This window comes from Enhydra lutris, unplaced genomic scaffold, assembly GCF_002288905.1.
Source record: "Enhydra lutris kenyoni isolate GAN:26980312 unplaced genomic scaffold, ASM228890v2 scaffoldscaffold74, whole genome shotgun sequence".
Lineage (NCBI taxonomy): Eukaryota > Metazoa > Chordata > Mammalia > Carnivora > Mustelidae > Enhydra > Enhydra lutris.
Window position 1 is genome coordinate 4,695,434 of NW_019154158.1, and position 17,616 is coordinate 4,713,049.

The 17,616-nt window shown below is 50.4% G+C and overlaps 1 protein-coding gene across 1 annotated transcript; it reads left to right on the top strand.

Annotated features, from left to right (window-relative positions):
• The first annotated feature begins 1,072 nt into the window (after positions 1 to 1,072).
• LOC111160176 (advillin) lies at positions 1,073 to 17,436 on the top strand. The gene is made up of 19 exons (XM_022523074.1): positions 1,073 to 1,138; positions 2,474 to 2,548; positions 3,243 to 3,439; positions 4,831 to 4,939; positions 5,029 to 5,139; positions 5,441 to 5,643; positions 6,251 to 6,329; positions 6,436 to 6,534; positions 7,212 to 7,365; positions 7,475 to 7,575; positions 8,082 to 8,219; positions 8,325 to 8,483; positions 9,501 to 9,680; positions 11,308 to 11,453; positions 11,682 to 11,826; positions 13,211 to 13,399; positions 14,025 to 14,093; positions 15,567 to 15,683; positions 17,043 to 17,436. Exons 1-19 carry the CDS (start codon positions 1,073 to 1,075, stop codon positions 17,154 to 17,156), a joined length of 2,451 nt encoding a protein of 816 aa, XP_022378782.1. The 3' UTR covers positions 17,157 to 17,436.
• The last annotated feature ends 180 nt before the right edge of the window (positions 17,437 to 17,616 follow it).

Consider the following 17,616-nt stretch of genomic DNA (forward strand, 5'->3'; position numbering starts at 1 on the left):
CATCTTTTTTCCTATGCCTCTTGAGAGCCTTCATCAGTTATAGGTATTACCAGAATGCAAGCTTCTTGAGAGCAAGAACCAGGCAGGCATTTTGATGATACAAAGCCGTTCCACGAGCATGAATGTGTAGAAGTCCTTGCTAATCCTAGACACGGCTTGAACACAGATGGTGCCCCATCCTCCCGCACTTCTCTCCACTTCCTCCCTCTCCCCACCCTGCCTTGTAGGCGGCCATGGCCACCACCAGCTCCTGCAGGTCTGTGTGGGAGGGGACCCAGGGGGCGCCCCAAACTCGGTCCCACACCCCACTCAGCCATGTTATTTTCCCTCTTCTGCGAGGCACAGGGAATGTATTTGTCAGAGGACAAAAGCAAGATGGGCTGTTTGACTTTTAGGACAGTTTCCTTAAAAGAGAAAGTCTGGAAAGTAAAAGCCTAAAGAGGAAATCAAAGAGTTGACAGCAGACCTGGTAAGTGACGACCCTGGGCAGAGCTGGACTGGACGAATGAGAGAAGGCAGCCCCGCTTGGAGATACCCTGATACAAGCTTTTCTTCCCGCGTGCTACTGCAGACAGACAAGTTTAGGAAGGGTTACACAACTTCAAAGTGAATAAAAGCGCAGGTTTTAGGGCCAGATACAGATTTTACTCTAGTGTGTGACATCAGGCAAATTATTTAACCTCTCTAAACCTCAACTAGCCTATGATGTAAGCTGAAAATCTACTCAGTTTACAAGAATTAAATGACATAACATAAAGTGAACTCGCACAGTAGATAACCATGGCTTTTACCAGAGCTCTTGACAAGGGAAGTGGTAAGGGGGAAGCCGACCTTCTTTCTGGGAGGGGAGCCCCCCAGTGCAGCCAGGCTTACCGTGGGAACTTGGACAAGTCATTTCCCCCACTGCCGTGAAACGGTGCAGGGTGTCCCACAAAGACGTGGCAGGATGACTGACAAGAGACTAGGAAATGACTTAGGGGAAAAGCTGGAGGGACGCCTGCTGCAAGAGGCATCATCCTCCCCCCCCCTCCCCCCCGCCCCGTGATGTTGCAGTCCTGGAAAGACGCGCGCCATGTCTCTGAGCAGCGCCTTCAGGGCTGTGGGCAACGAGCCTGGGATCATCACCTGGAGAATAGAGGTGAGCTGGGCTGCAGGCACACTTTCCTGCTCACACAGGATCTGGGTGGGGGTGGTCTCTGGTCACCCCAGTCTGCTAAACGACAGCCCTGGTACTCCCTCAGTCTCCTGCCTTTGGAAACAGCAACGGGGCAACATCAGAGTCAACTTTTCCTATCCTTGACCCCTCCTGGGTGCTTGAAGCAGGTGGTGACAGGTGGAGGAAATGCTTTTAGCCCTGGAAAGCAGGGCTCCAAGCAAAATAAAGCTTGCCCTTTATTCTGCCATCTGCTTAGTGAGTCTGCACTTCAGTAAATGCCCTAGAGAAATGGGTGGGGCCTGGGCTCACCCAGGAGACCGAAGACTCCTGGCTGTTTCTGTCAAAAAAAGGGAACCTGTCTTTCACAGGGTACCGTGGCTCCTGCCAAGTGTTAGTGGGGCAGGGAGAGGGGGGGCACGGAGGTTCCTGCGTAGATCAGAGTGCCGCTCATCACTTCCCCCACCTGGGCTTGAGCTCCTCCGGCTGACCTCGAGTTCCAGCAATCTATCTGGGAACAGCCCTAGCCTGGGCAACTCCACCTGTCGGATGTAAGAAACACCCCTCCCAGCATCCCTCCTCCCTGCTCTGAGGCCAGGGAGGGGTGGCTGCCTAAAACCCAGAGCCCTTAAGGCTCCCTGTTTATTTCAAAATAGGAACTAAAAGTTACTTATGGTATATTTAACATTGTTACCTTTAACACACGTGTAGAATATACATACGCAAGTATGACTACAGGTGTCTGTCACTTGGAGAGAGTGATGAATATCCCTGAGGCCATGTGAATGACTCTCCTGAGACAAGCCATATGTGCAAGGGACACATCAAGTCCTCACCCCCAGACTCCAATGCGGAATGCTGGGTGTGGAGCCCCACACACCACTGGCACTCACCTCTCCTAGCCCCCCAGAACCCCCACGTTCCATTCACAGCCATAACCCTTGCCCAGCTCTGGGAGGTCAGGGTTGGAGAACTGTGTTGGAGACACTGGTGCAGCTGCTCAGAGTGGGATTTGACACAGCTCTTCTCCCTGCAAAGGGCTGGAGGGGCTCACAAGGCTCCTCCCAGTATAGTGAGAGCAAGCAGGTGGTGGGGAGGGGGGTAGGGTGAAGACAGGGACCCAGATTCAGCCCCGGGGGCCACGCAGGCAGAGCTCAGCAGAAGCTAGAGGGGTGGGCCCGCTAATCCTGTGGCTGGCCACCATGCCCCATAGGATCAGCAGGGACATCTTCCCTACTTCTCCCCAGCCACCTGTGCCAAATGATGGACAGGGAGGCTTGGGGGTGGGCAGTGGACTGTACGCAGCCCTTGTCCTTCCAGAAACTGGAGCTGGCGCTAGTACCCCTGAGTGCCCACGGCAACTTCTATGAGGGGGACTGCTACGTCATCCTATCGGTGAGCCCCCCCACCTCTGGTTCCCATGAGCTTCTCCCCTGAGAGCCATTCCTGGGTTCCACCGAGGCCTGTTGCTGGTGCTAATCCGTTTCCTGGTATCGCTCTTGACTCTCCCTTGGTGTCGTACAGAACAAGCCCCCAGTTTGACTACCAAAGGCCATTCTTAGGGCATGGGGCCCTTGGTCTATACCTCAGGGAGGACTCGGCAAGCAGCACCTCTCCCTCCTGGGGCCCAGCCCCCAGGGTAACATGGTACGGAGGCAGGCCAGGTAAATCCAAGGCCACGCCTCCAAGTGCTCATGCTAGTAGAGGGAACAGTATCACCCAGGAAAGGTGCCGACAGAGCCAGGCAGAGGGACAGCTCGGCTCTGTGTCAGCACGGCAGTGCAGGGCGTGAAGGGCCAGCAAGGCCTGTCTGTGGCTTAGCTTGGAAAAGATCCCCATGGGTCTCCATGTAGTCGGAGAACAGTATGCTGTCAACTCTCGCCAAATGCGGGAGGACATCTGGGCCCTGCCCGTGCTTGAGCCACATACCAGGTCTGGACAGGGGTGCTGCAGAGAGGGAGAGAGACCCAGAGCCTGCCTGCGGTGGGCCACGAGCCACCATGGCTGTGTTCTTCCCACACCCGGGGGCCAGCGGCAGAGCAGGCGCTGGGTGAGCTGGCCCCTGACCTCATCTCTCTGGACACCCCAGACACGGAGGGTGGGCAGCCTCCTGTCCCAGGACATCCACTTCTGGATCGGGAAGGACTCCTCCCAGGACGAGCAGGCCTGCGCAGCCATCTACACCACGCAGCTGGATGACTACCTGGGAGGCAGCCCCGTGCAGCACCGAGAGGTCCAGGACCATGAGTCTGACACCTTCCATGGCTACTTCAAGCAGGGCATCATGTGAGTAGTTCCACCAGAGCCCGGACATAAATGGCAGTTTACTAAAGAGGAAACAAAAAAGGCTAATCGGTATATGAAGAAAAGAGAAACACAGATCGAAACAAAGCTATCGCTTCCACCTAGATCAGAGCAGGGCAGACTAGAGGGCAGGGCGGAGGCCAGGAGCGGCAAGGCTGTGGGGAAAGAGGAGCCTGAGTACCCCTCAGGGCAGCGGGGGTGGGAGGGTGGAGGATGAGCACGGCACACTGTAGGGCAGTCTGCTGTCACTAAGGCCAGTCCCCCTCCGGGGTGTATAACTCAGGGGACCTCTCATGCACCCAGCTCCACAAGGGCTCATGAGCCACAATGTTCACAGCGGTGTCAGGACTGGTTGTGTGAAGCCGTAGGCACCATAAGGGCTCCTCACGGGGAGACAGGATGGGGAAAAGTACTGCATGGGTCCGGGCAGCAATGGGAGGCCGTGGAGCAGATGCCCCGCTGAGTAGTGGACAGCCCTTAAAAACATGGTACTTGGTGACCAAAGTAAGAAACGGGCCTGAAATATATAACAGTGCCAACTTCTGTTTTAAAAAAATACACACCCACAAAACAACAGGAAACATTTACCCGAATGAAAATAAAAAGGCAGTTGTTCTATGGTTGGAGGGGGTGCCTGTGGTGGGGAGAGGAATGGCGGAGCATACGCAGAGAAGAGGGAATGCATAAATAATGAAAACAGGAGAGGGGTCTTGGAAAGGACAGTGATAATGTTCCACGAACTGAGGGGTTTAACGCCAAACTTTGCACGTGAGATTGAAAACAAAAAGGAATTCCAAGGAGCTGGAGAGATCTGAGGCTGGTCCAAGGCGCTTCTTGCCGGTTGGCAGTCTTACTGACTGAGGACCTGCTGGGCACAGCATGCCCCATGAGTCACCAGAGAGCCCACAGACCAATGTCCCACTGGATTTCGGCTCGTCCTGCAGGTGCAGGACATTTGGGATGGAGGCAGGGTTGGGGGAAAGTTGGGGGCCAGGAGGTCGGACTCCCCGAGCGGGTTTGTCTTAAGGCCATAGTGTCATGACTGCTTCCTTGTGCCCCTCTCCTTGTCCCATGCTGAGATTCAGACAGTTGCTAGAACCAACAAAGCTCATGCTATGGGGTCCTCACCGCATAGTCCTGGAACACTAGTCCTCCTAATACATCAGCTTGAATGTCAGTCCTCTGGAGAGGACTGCCCAGACCACTCTGTCAAAAAGGCTGTCACGGAGTCTCCTTCTGGGGTGGCAGTTACCACCTTCTCTGTTTCCCTTGCTTGTGTACTGCTGCCCCAAGGGCAGAGGCTGCGTCTATCTAACCAGTCTCCCCAGTCCCTAGCACCTAAGTAACTGGGGGTTATCTGGATATCCCCTCAGCTACAAGAAGGGGGGTGTGTCCTCCGGGATGAAGCATGTGGAGACTAACACCTATGATGTGAAGCGGCTCTTACATGTGAAGGGGAAAAGAAACATCAGAGCCACAGAGGTAAGCCCTGCCCACTGTCGGTCGTAGGCCCGGAGCCTCCCCACCAGGTACTTCAGAATTCCTCCTGAGCGATGTCTCCTTGTCCGCAGGTGGAAATGAGCTGGGACAGTTTTAACCAAGGCGATGTCTTCTTGCTGGACCTTGGAAAGGTCATCATCCAGTGGAATGGCCCAGAGAGCAACAGTGGAGAGCGACTCAAGGTGCGGTTCTTCCCAGTATCGGCACCTTCTCCCGCTCAGGCCCACTCATGGGGCGTGCACTCTCTCAGTTGGCTTTTCCGTCATCCTTCCTTGCTGACTCCCATGAGAAGACAGACCCCTGCCTTGGAGCAGAATCTGTTTCAGAGACAGGCCAAGTGCCTAAGTCTGTGACTCACCCCGGGGTCTTAAGCCACAGAATAACTCCTGTGTCTGGGACCCAAGTCACTTCCCCCCAAAGCCAGCAAGTGCCAGGAGGTGCCCAGCGGGACTGAGTGCTTCCTTGGCCTTATTTGTTTGACAGGCTATGCTTCTGGCAAAGGATATCCGGGACAGGGAACGAGGGGGCCGTGCTGAGATAGGTGTGATCGAGGGAGACAAGGAGGCAGCCAGTCCGGAGCTGATGAAGGTCCTTCAGGACACCCTCGGCCGGCGCTCTGTTATCAAGCCTGCCGTGCCTGATGAGATCATAGATCAGCAGCAGAAATCAAACATCATGTTGTATCAGTGAGTAACTAAACCTGGCTGCTGGCTGGAAGCTGGGGTAGCGGGTGCTTTGGCTCCTCACTTTGGGTACAGGCATCTGGCTTTATCTTAGGATTTTATGTATTTATTTGAGAGAGCGCGCGTGCATGCACACGCGCACACACACACACGCAGGGAGATGGCTCGATCCCAGAACCCTGAGATCCTGACCCAAGCAGAGCCGAAAGCAGACTGAGCTACCCAGGTATCCCCAGGCATCTGGTTTTCCTTTAATCCTTTTCAAATGCAGCTTTCAGAAGGAGCTCAGTGTTCCCTACTCAAGGAGGCAGCTATCTCCTGTTCTTGTCAGCAACCCTTCCTGGTATCTTGAGGACACTCTTCCTTTACTTGGGTCTATCCATGCCCAGGGATGTAGAGGAGATCATGTTCGAGAGAGAGATGCACCCAAGTGTCCTCCCAAGAACAGAATCCATCACACTTCTGTCTGCATTCAAGCCACGCCTGTCATAAGAGGTCAAACTTCACCCAGAAACTACTGAAACGAAGCCAACAAAATACCAAATTGACTGCAAGACGCTTTTTTTTTTCTTTTCTAAGAGGGTACAGGCTAATTTTTCCCCTTTTCCAGTGTCTCGGACTCCACTGGGCAGCTGGCGGTCACAGAGGTAGCGACAAGGCCACTGGTCCAGGACTTACTGAACCATGACGTGAGTAGAGTGTGGGTGGGTGCAGCTTCTGCGGCCAGACCTGGCTTCAGAGATCTTCCTTATGGTCCTGACTGGCTGTAACCACCTCTATCCCTGCCTGCTTCAGGACTGCTACATCTTAGACCAAAGTGGAACCAAGATCTATGTGTGGAAGGGAAGAAGAGCCACGAAGACCGAGAAACAGACAGCCATGTCTAAAGCCCTGGTAGGAGCTACAGCTGTGCGGTATTGTCCACAGAATTCTGTCAGGACCACGTCAGATGTGTCCAGAGAGCCAGACGAGGCACTTGGGCTTACAACCTCACCATTACATACACGGACTTCAGTCAGACCCACAGCCTGGGGATAAATCCAGGTTTGAGAGACAATTCCCGGGTTGTTCTGAGGGGTCAGTAACGTTTGTAAGGCTCTTAGAGTGGTACCCAGCGCCTGCACCTGCTCAGTAGACATGGTTGCTGCTGTCGAAGGGGATATCACCTCATGGGCAACAGCCCTGTCCTCAAGGGGCCCAGGATGCTGTCCGGACCTACGCAGGTGAACCCAGCAGGATGCACTTACACAACAATAAATGAACAAATGAATGTGGCACAGAATCAGTGGAGTGCATGAGGGCGGCAGGAACACAGTATAGAGGATCTTGCAAAAAAAAATAATAATAATAATCATGACAGACCAAGCCGGAGATAGGCAAATGTTCCCCTCAGTCCTTTCCCTGAGGCAGGTAATTTGGTGCCTAGACATGAGTGAGTTAGCATCTGACTCCGGCTCCCACAAAGGGGCAGTCCCACCAGCTGGCTTCCAAGGGGCGAGTCACCAGATAAGCAAAGAACCCAGTGCCTTCCCTGACTGACCTGCCTTTCGGGGTGTGGGGGGTGTCTTCAGCACTTCATCCAGATGAAGGGCTACCCTGGCAGCACCAACGTGGAGACCATCAACGACGGTGCTGAGTCGGCCATGTTCAAGCAGCTGTTCCAGAAGTGGTCAGGGAAGGACCAGACCGTGGGCCTGGGGAAAACTTTTGGTGTCGGTAAAATTGGTGAGACTGAGACTGCTCCCCTGGTGGCCTTCCCACAGCAGGGACTCTCTAGAAAGGCAGACACAGATGCTCTTCACTCACTTGGCTTCTCCCAACCCCTCCTCTGCAGCGAAAGTTTTCCAGGATAAATTTGATGTGACTTTGCTGCACAGCAAGCCCAAGATCGCAGCCCAGGAAAGAATGGTGGACGACGGCAATGGGAAAGTTGAGGTAAATCAGGGATGCGCTACTCAGGGCAGGCCGCTGTGGCCCTCCTAGCCATGTTGCTGGAGAGGCCAGAGGAGCCGGTGACTGTGCTCCGCTTTGCTTTCGGTTTCACCTCTGGGAACTCAGGTGTCCTCTCTCAGGGGTGGCTGCAGTCTGCCACGCTTTCCGACAACCCCTCAGGGAAGTGAGAGGCTGCTACTCCCCCACCCCCACCGCAGGCTATCAATGACTCCACTGGCAGAAACAATCAAATTACCCCAGAGCCATGGCGGGGATGCACCTGAGCCAGAATGACCCAGTTCTCCTCAGGATTCAAATTATGCAAACTGCAAACGGGAAAAGCCCTCACAACTGGGAAAGAAGAACCAGAGGGGAAGCTGTGCTGTGGGTGGATGTTAGGGCCTCACCCGCCTGGATTCTTCATGAAGCATGGCCCCGTTCCCTTCAGGCGGCCATCTCTTCAAATAGGGACCCCATCTCTGGGAAATTGCGTCTTCTTCTGTGTCCAGGTCTGGAGGATTGAAAACCTGGAGCTGGTCCCCGTGGAGCATCAGTGGTACGGCTTTTTTTATGGGGGAGACTGCTATCTGGTTCTCTACACGTACGAGGTTCAAGGGAAGCCACACTACATCCTGTATATCTGGCAGGTAGGCCTGATGCAGGCTTTGAACTTGGGATCCCCATACTTCCTCCGGGCACCAGGCAGGGGCAAGGCATTGCCGGGACCCACTACTCCCCTCTCACCCCTGCAGGGCCGCCACGCCTCAAAGGACGAGCTGACAGCCTCGGCATACCAGGCAGTGGAAGTGGATCAGCAGTTCGACGGGGCACCTGTGCAGGTCCGAGTTGCCATGGGGAAGGAGCCCCGCCACTTCATGGCCATCTTCAAAGGGAAGCTGGTTATCTTTGAGGTGAGACCCCTCAGATAAAGTGACACCAGGAGCAGGAATACTCAGATGAGTCAGTCAGTCTCCGTATAGGAGAGGAGTGACGGAGACCAGGGCCAGGGATAGACACAGACAAGAAGGTTAACCTCTCTGAGACATTCCCAGGAATCCCAGCTGCCCGGGGCTTCAAGTCCAAACTCTGCCTAGCTAACGTTCAAGTCTTTCACAATCTGACCTGTATCACCCATGCAGGTGTGTTACTCTCAGAGCCCTAACCCACACTCCCCACCCTAGTAAAGGGGATCTCCCCATTAGACCTCACATGTGCCACAGCCCCGTCCAGCCCCGCCCCCGGATGTGCCCCTTCAAATTCAAGTCCCACTTCTTCCATGGAGCCCCTCGCGGAAGCAATACCAGTAATGTGTAATGTCATATGCTTGGTATCACACAGCCTGTGGTTAAGTCCGAGTCTTCTCATTTATTTACCAGGTTGCAAAGCCTCAGTTTTCCCATCTGTACCATAGGATAAAAAACACTTACTTCAGGGGTGCCTGGGTGGCTCAGTCAGTTAAGGGGTCTGACTCTCGATTTCAGCTCAGATCATGATCTTGGTCCTGGGAGATTGAGCCCCACATCAGGCTCCACACTCAGCAGGGAATCTGCTTGGGATTCTCTCTCTCTCTTTCCCTTTGCCCCTCCTCATGATCAGGAGCACATGCACTATCTCTCTTACTCTCTCTCTCAAATAAATAAATAAATCCTTAAAAATAAATACCTATTTCACAGTTATTATGAGGTTCCACAAAATGATACAGGTAAGGCACCCGCCACAGAGTCTAGTATATAATAAAAGTCTCAGAATGAGAGTTAATATTATTGGTACCATAATTCCAGCTCACCTGACCTCTCCCTGTTGGCATGGGAGCTCCCCAAGGTCAAAGGCAGGGTTAAATTCATCCATAATCTCTACAATGTCTAGCCCAGTGCTCTGTACACATGGTGCCCCTTAGAACTAGATTTGGCTTTTCTCTTTCTCTCTAGGGTGGGACTTCCAGAAAAGGAAATGCTGAGCCTGATCCACCAGTAAGGCTCTTCCAGATTCAAGGAAATGACAAATCTAACACCAAAGCGGTAGAGGTTCCAGCCTTTACCTCCTCCCTAAACTCCAATGATGTCTTTCTGCTGCGGACCCAGGCAGAGCACTACCTGTGGTATGGCAAGGTAAGACGGCCGGGCCTAGGGGACACATCAGCCCACTGGAGACCAGCCCTATGCCTACCTCCCTGTCAGCAAGGGTGAAGGAACTAAGGGGTAGGCTGGAGCAGTCCTCAAGATGAGTCTTTTCTTAAAGGATCTGCCAGCATTCCCCAGGATTAGAAACTCACTGACAGCATAGCTCATGCTCAGGAGATGCTCCGTAAACTTCTACACAGAGGGAGGCTGGAGAAGTCAATCTTCCACACCAGTTCACTGGATTGTAATAGGACAGGCATTAACATCGAACACAAACACTAAAAATGTGATTTTGTCCACTCAGAGTGCATCTACACTAAACGCCAGATTTGTTTTACAAATAGGTTTACCAAAATTGTCTTACAAAAGAGAACTGGACAGGGAAAATTCTCCGCACCATAGTCGTCAGGGCAATGCTAGTGAAAACCACAGAGATGCTGTCATATGCCTAGCAGAATGTCTAAAAAAAAAATTGACAATATCAAGTGCAGGTGAGGAGGCCGGGACTCGGGGCATTGCTGGTAGGAATGCAGATCCAGCCTTTGGAAAACGATTTGACGGTTTCTTATAAAACACACACCTATGATTCAGCAATCCCATGCCTAAGCATTTATTTACCCATGAGAAAGAAAAATCTGGGGCGCCTGGGTGGCTCAGTGGGTTAAGCCGCTGCCTTCGGCTCAGGTCATGATCTCAGGGTCCTGGGATCGAGTCCCACATCAGGCTCTCTGCTCGGCAGGGAGCCTGCTTCCTCCTCTCTCTATGCCTGCCTCTCTGCCTGCTTGTGATCTCTCTCTGTCAAATAAATAAATAAAATCTTTAAAAAAAAAAAAAAAAAAAAAAAGAAAGAAAAATCTACCTTCACACATATATACATGGCACCTTTATTCATCATGACCCAAAATTGGAAGCAATCCAAATGAAGAATGAAAAAAACAGTGGTATATTCCTATGGTAGGCTACTACTCAACAACACAAAGAAAAGAGCTGTTGATCCTCACAAGGGTGAATCTCAAATGTCCTCTGCTAAGTGAAGGAAGCCAAACTCAGAGGCTATCTAGTGTATGATTCCAATTATAGCATTCCAGAAAACGCAGACTGCAGTGATGGAGAACAGATTGGTGGTTGCCAGAGGTTAAGGATTTGGGGAGGGTCTGAAGACAAAGGGGGAGTAGCCTGAGGGAATTTTGGCAGGGCTGAGGCAATGTTCTCTAGCTGCATTTTGATGGCGGTAACATGATTCTCTGTGTTGGTCAAGAGTCGTAGAACTATACACCAACAAGAGTGAATTTTTTTTAATGTAATTTAAATAATAAATTTAAATTTTTTCTCTTAAAAAAAAAAAGTCAAAAGGAGGTGCTGAGATTCCAACCGAAGGTGAAACAAAGGGGCCTCTGACCAACATCCACTGTGGGTTTCAGAGTCCAGTCCTGTTCTTTGCCACCATGCTGTTCTCCTCTCCCTATCGCTCCTTTCCCAGCACTAGACCAAACCTAGCTCCCTATCCTGAGCCACTGGCCTGGTAGCTGATCCAAGTACACTCAAGGTCCCCCCTCCCCAACATCAATGTGTCTGTGTGCGACTAACATGTGTGCTCCCCTCATCCCCCTCTCAGGGGTCTAGTGGAGATGAGCGGGCGATGGCCAAGGAGCTGGCCAGCCTTCTCTGCGAGGGCACCGAAGACACTGTGGCCGAGGGCCAGGAGCCGCCTGAGTTCTGGGACCTGCTGGGAGGGAAAACTGCCTATGCTAACGACAAAAGGTATGGGAACGCGGTGTCACCTCCTACGGGCTCCCCCTGCCGCCCGGGTTTGTGAGCTGCACAAACTCTAGAATGCCTTAGAGTTTGAAAACCCTGATTTCTGGATGAACCACTGAACGCTACCCCTGAAACCAATAATGAAGTATATGTCAACTAACTAGAATTTAAATTTTAAAGAAACACATGATTTCTCAGTAGCTCAGTTCCTCTAAACAGACTGTATTGCAGACTACAACAGGAAATACTGGACGTGCAGCCTCGTCTCTTTGAATGTTCCAATAAGACTGGGCGGTTCGTTGTCACGGAGATCACAGACTTCACCCAGGATGACCTGAACCCAGGTGATGTGATGCTCCTGGATACCTGGGACCAGGTAAGACACAGCCAGAGAGCTTGGAACAAGTGACAAACCAAACATCTGTCAGTGGTAACCGAAGGAAGAGCCCACTTCTTGCCAGGGATGGGGAGAACAGAGTGTTGTTTGAAACTGACCACCCTGGGGAAATCAGTCCATCTTATCATCATGCACTTCTTTTTCTTAGAAGAGACAGCGACAGGCTCCATACTCAGTGATGGGCCTCTTAGGGAATATAGGGCCCTAAAGGGGAGATCTCCAAGGCAACCACTCCCTAACACCCTATTTTCCTCAGCTCAGCTCAGCAAACATACTCAGCACTTCCTCCGTGCTCCAGTAACCGTGGTGGGGGTAGGGTCACCAAGGTGAAGGGGCCCTGCTCTCAGAGTCGACAGGCTGTTGGAGGAGCTGGACAGAAAAATCTCATTTTGCTATGATGGAGGTATGGTGCCATGGGAGCACAAATTAGGGGCACTCAACATAGTTTAGGGGTTCAGAGAAAAGTTCCTAGAGGAGACGGCTTCCAGGCTGAATCTCAAAGGACGAGTGGGCATTAATCAGGTAGAGAGAGCATCCTGGGCAAAGGAAATCGCACAAGTAAAAAGCAAGGCATGGAATAGTCTAGTATACAGGGAACTACCGACAATATCATCAGACCATAAGACAGAGTAAAAGAGTTCGAGATGAAGCTAAGAAGTAGGTATGAGCCTTACCTACCATGTCGAGTTTGAATTTTATCGTGGAAAGCAGGTGAATGACACAGTCCCTGTGCTTTCGACAGATCACCCTGCAAAGTGTGGGAGAGGAGGGACAGGGGGGAAGCGACAGAAGAATATGTACTGGGAGGCCAGTCAGAAGAGCACCATAACAGTCGAATAAGAGGAATAAGGGCCACTTCGGGCTGCACAGGGGCCGTGGGGTCAGGATGGAGGGAATGGTGACACATATGACAAATGTGTAGGAGGGAAACAGCTGGCCTTGGTGACTCGCTGAGTACAGGGGCATCGAGGATGGCTCCCGTGTTACTGCCCTCGGTGACTGGGTGAATGGCATTGACCAAGAATGGAGACACAGACACAAGTCTAGAAAAGAAGAGCTACATTTGGGGGTTCTGTTTGAGCTTCCTAGAGACAGCGGCAGCAAGGGGGTGATATCTTGCAAGAAGCTGAGTTCAGGAAGCTGAAGTTCAGTGAGAGCTCATGACTGGACATGCAGATTTAGGAGATACATGCTTAATTAACATCATGAACACCAAGCTGATTCTGGGAAAAACCTTTCTCTGCTGAACAAACGAGGCTGGGAAAGTTCTCTGAGGCTGTGGTTCGCTGAGCAGGGAAAGGAAGGGCACTTAGTACTTAGTCCTTGCTAAAAGCCCATTAAGACACTCCCTCTACCACAACAGGTGTTCCTGTGGATTGGGGCTGAGGCCAATGCCGCAGAGAAGGAGAAAGCCCTTGCCACGGCCCAGGAATACCTGCGTACTCACCCCAGCGGCCGGGACGCCGACACACCGATCCTGATCATCAAACAGGGTTTTGAGCCTCCCATCTTCACAGGCTGGTTCTTGGCCTGGGACCCTAATATTTGGAGCGTAAGAACAGAGAGAATGGGGGAGACTTCCCTACTGCCCAGGAGCTCAGCACGAATAGCTCAGTGGGAAGGCGGGGTACCGCCTCAAAGGCTGAATAAATCCAGGACCACATTTCCCCGACCCTCCTCCACTCCCTTCTCTTCTCCGCCCACCATGGCACTAGGTCCAGTTAGAGAATTCCCAGCTTGTCTCAGGACTAAGCCGTGGATGGAAGTAACCAAAGGTTGAGAGAGTTTATCCACACACATCTCCTTTCTGAGCTTTACAACCACCCTGACAGCTGGGGCAAACGTTGCTTCCCATGTTAAAAAGGTGGACGCTTAGAGGAAAGGGGATTTGTCCAAAGTCACAATTAGGAAGAAGCCAGGTTTTCTGACTCCTAGTCAACTGCTCTGTCTTCTTCGGTCTTGTATGGAGGATTAGGGAACACCAGCAAAAAATGCAGATCAGGTTGAAGGATCTTCTGACCTGGCGTGGACCCAGAAAGGGGTATTTTCTTTTCTGCTTAGCCCTGCAATGTCTTCTGATTCCCCAGCTACTTTGCTTTCCTCAAGGGTAGACGAGGCCCGAGATGTCCCTCCCCCTGAAAGCAGCACCTCGTCCTGTCTTGTCTCTTTTGTTTCAGGCAGGAAAATCCTATGAACAGTTAAAAGAAGAGCTGGGAGATGCCGCTGCTATCACGAGAATCACTGCTGTGAGTTGCATTTGCTCTTGGACAGAAGCAAGTCACACAGGCAGCTGGAGCCAGGGAGAAACCGTAAACGCTACAGACACAGCACAGGCGAAACCCTATCGTGTCCTCCTTAGTATCACTCTAGCGGACTATTTGGATTTGAGGTCGTTTTAATCAATAGCAAAGCAGGCCTCAAAGCCAAGTTCCTCGTTTTACTGCCTTCCAGAATTTAGAATAGACTTGTTGCTTAAAAATATATATCTATCATATACATATATAAGCATAAATATAAATAATTATATATCATATATATATATTTAAACATAAATATAAATAATTATAACCTAGGAATCACCTAGTATTATGGACTGAATGATTTTGTCTTCCAAAATTCGTATGTTGAGCCCCTAGCCCCTAATGTGATGGTATGAGGAGGTGGGGCCTTTAGGGCGGAATTAATGCCCTTAAAGGGAGCGCTATGAGCACTTGCTGTCTTGCTCTCTGCCATTTGACGACACATTGGAAAAATGCCACCCACAAGCCAGGAAGCAGACACCTTAATCTTGGGCTTCTAAGCCTCCAGAACTATGAGAAATGAATGTTTGTTGTTTAAGCTAAAAAAACAAACAAACCAAAACTACAAAAACTAATTTTACTATTCAGTTCCATCATTCAGGACAGACTAAACTGACTAGTAGTATTTTTCATAAATAAGAAGCTTCTAGGGGTGACAGGGTGGCTCAGTGGGTTAAAGCCTCTACCTTTGGCTCAGGTCATGATCTCAGGGTCCTGGGATCGAGCCCCAAGTTGGGTTCTCTGCTCGATGGGGAGCTTGCTTCCCCCTCACTCTTGCCTACCTCTCTGCCTGCTTGTGATCTCTTAAAAAAAAAAAGAAGAAGAAGCTTCTAAGCCAAATGATGTGCTTACCAGTTTCTGACTGTGAAGTCCACAAAAACTCAGGCCATTGCCCCTACTCCAATGGTGAAAAGAAGGGCAGCCTCTGGCCAGGAAGCCAACAGTTCTTTAGCCTTAGGATGAACACATTGTAGTGGGCTCCATCCTTTGTGCTCTACAAACTTCGGATTCCAAAGCTAATGGCCAGGTAGTATCTTTAAAATGCATTTAACAACAGGATGTCTTCTATTTGAAGTCATTTAAAGGCTGGAAATGGAGAGCCTAAACACCGGGCCAAAAGAAGGTCTGTGATCACAGTACTGAAATGAGATTTAAGCACAGTGTTAAGCCCAACTGCTTATACAGGATTTACCCTAGACTTACTGAATCAGCATTTCCCAAGATCTGACCCCCAAATCTGAATATTTTAGATCCCAGATGATTCTGACAGGCAGCCAGCTTTAGGGAATCATTGCTCTAAAAGATGATCACAAAGGGGGCAGTGGTATCAGCCGGAATGTTAAAAATTATGCACACAGAACTTGAACTGCACAGACCCTGAACAGTCTTTCATCCTGCCTACGTTCTTATCTTACCTAGGACATGAGGAATGCAACCCTCTCCCTGAATTCTGAGCTAAAATATTACCCTCTAGAAGTCCTGTTGAAAAATCAAAATCAGGAGCTGCCTGAGGATGTGAACCCGGCCAAAAAGGAGGTGAGTGGCTAAAGGAATTGTGTCTACTGGGAGTGGAGCTCTCCACGAGGGAAGCACCCGTCTCGGCACGTGGCCTAGAACAGCTCTGGCACATTGCTGGCCCCTCAACAGACATCTGAGCTACCCAGTGGCTCGAGACAAAAACTCAGGACTCCTTTTTTCCTCACCTCCCATATCAGTCCATCAGCTAGCCTCTGTCCATTCCTCCCCGTCTCTCTGCTGTCCAGCCATCACAGACTACTGCAATAGTCCCCCAACCAGCTTCCACCCCTGTCCCAACCATCAGTTCTCTCCCCGCATAACAGCCAATAGGCTTTTAAAGCAGACAAAACTGTTCTGTTCAAAACACCTCCAAAGGCTTCCCACTGCAAACAAAAGAATCTAGAATCCTTTCTGTAGCCTCCGTGGCTCTACACAATCTGGCCCACACCCACCTCTCTGATGTCATCTCATAGACCACTGGCCTCTACTCACCACCCTCTAGCCAGGGGCTCCCTTTCTGTCTTAAACACACTCCATCCCAGCCTTTGAGCCTTTACACCGCCTGAGATCCTTCTTCTCACAGATCATCAGAGGTCAGGTCCTGGCTCCGAAGCTGCCTCCCTCCAGACAGCCCTCCCTGACCACCCTAACACTGCTTAAGAGCAAGGACCTTCTCTATCTTGTTGACCTCCACGTTCTCTGCTTTTCAGCACCTCAAACAGTGCCTGGCATCTAGTATGCATTCTTGAAGTTTTGGTTAAATGAATTAGCACTTTGATACTGAATGAATGCACTAATTTTCCCCCTTGAAGGAATTGATTTGGGAAGGATCTCTGGGTTTTGTACAGTGTCTTAGCTAACCAACTCTTAAGGATCTGGACTACAACTTTCTTGAAAACAGAAGCCATATCTTAATAATTTTACTCAGATAGCAACTATTCAGTAAGCTTCAATAAATAAATGTTAGGAGAATTTTATGCTCTGAACAAGATCCACGTGATCATGCATTCAAAAATGTCTGAATAAAAAATGGTAGATAAGGGCACGAGGCAAGGAAAACCAACTCTCAATTTAGTTCTCCATTCAGCCAAAACCTGATGTCTAGGATTCATCATATATAACCCAAGTCTTGTTCTTTTGGCAAAAAACTGGTACCAGGTGGGATACGAGAGCAGCAAATCTGGTCAGCTTCTACTCAGGCCAAAATGGGACTCCACAACCCAAGAACCCTCCAGTGAATAATTTAAGTGCATTACACCCTTTCTGAAAAATTCCTTCTTCCCCCTTCAAAGATGCTCTCCTGGCTCCACCTTCCCCCACCCTGTTGTCATTGATGGGTGCCATGTCTTCCTAACTAGAGACTGTTTTCTCTCCTAGAATTACCTCTCTGAACAGGATTTTATTTCTGTGTTTGGCATCACAAGAGGGCAATTTGCTGCTCTGCCTGGCTGGAAGCAACTCCAAATGAAGAAAGAAAAGGGGCTTTTCTAAGGCAAGAAGCTCTATGCCTATTGTAAGACCACAGAAGAGAGCAGAAAGAGCCAGTAACAGGAAAGAACTCATCTACCAATTTCTGCCTAATAGCCAACTACTTAATTTAGATCCAGTAAGGTCTGCACATCGCAGCATGTTCTCCATCTTTCTCACCCCTGCTTCCGTAGTTGTTATAGACCTAAAATGTTAACTACCCACTTTTTGATTTTTGTGGCCTTCCAGCTAAAGTCTCAGCAGAAAGTACCACAACTGCAAGAATCCAGAGAAGTCAGAAAAGAAAAAAGAAAAAAAAAAAAACCACGAAAAAAGAAAACAGCTAAGTTTAAAGTTTTTAATAATGGGCCAAGGACATAAGGTTGTTTTAAATTGTAAGATCGGTGTTTGCAAAATCTATTTAACCCACCAATCACTGAAGGTATTTCTACTATCTACCCCAAGGGCGAAATCCAAATGCTCA

What these genes read in the sequence shown, in the direction of transcription:
- LOC111160176 (XM_022523074.1), top strand. Translation starts at nt 1,073, where the DNA reads ATGTCTCTGAGCAGCGCCTTCAGGGCTGTGGGCAACGAGCCTGGGATC. An exon ending in GAAACATCAGAGCCACAGAG is followed by an intron (nt 4,940 to 5,028) that starts GTAAGCCCTGCC and finishes CCTTGTCCGCAG; the next exon opens with GTGGAAATGAGCTGGGACAG. An exon ending in ACTACCTGTGGTATGGCAAG is followed by an intron (nt 9,681 to 11,307) that starts GTAAGACGGCCG and finishes TCCCCCTCTCAG; the next exon opens with GGGTCTAGTGGAGATGAGCG.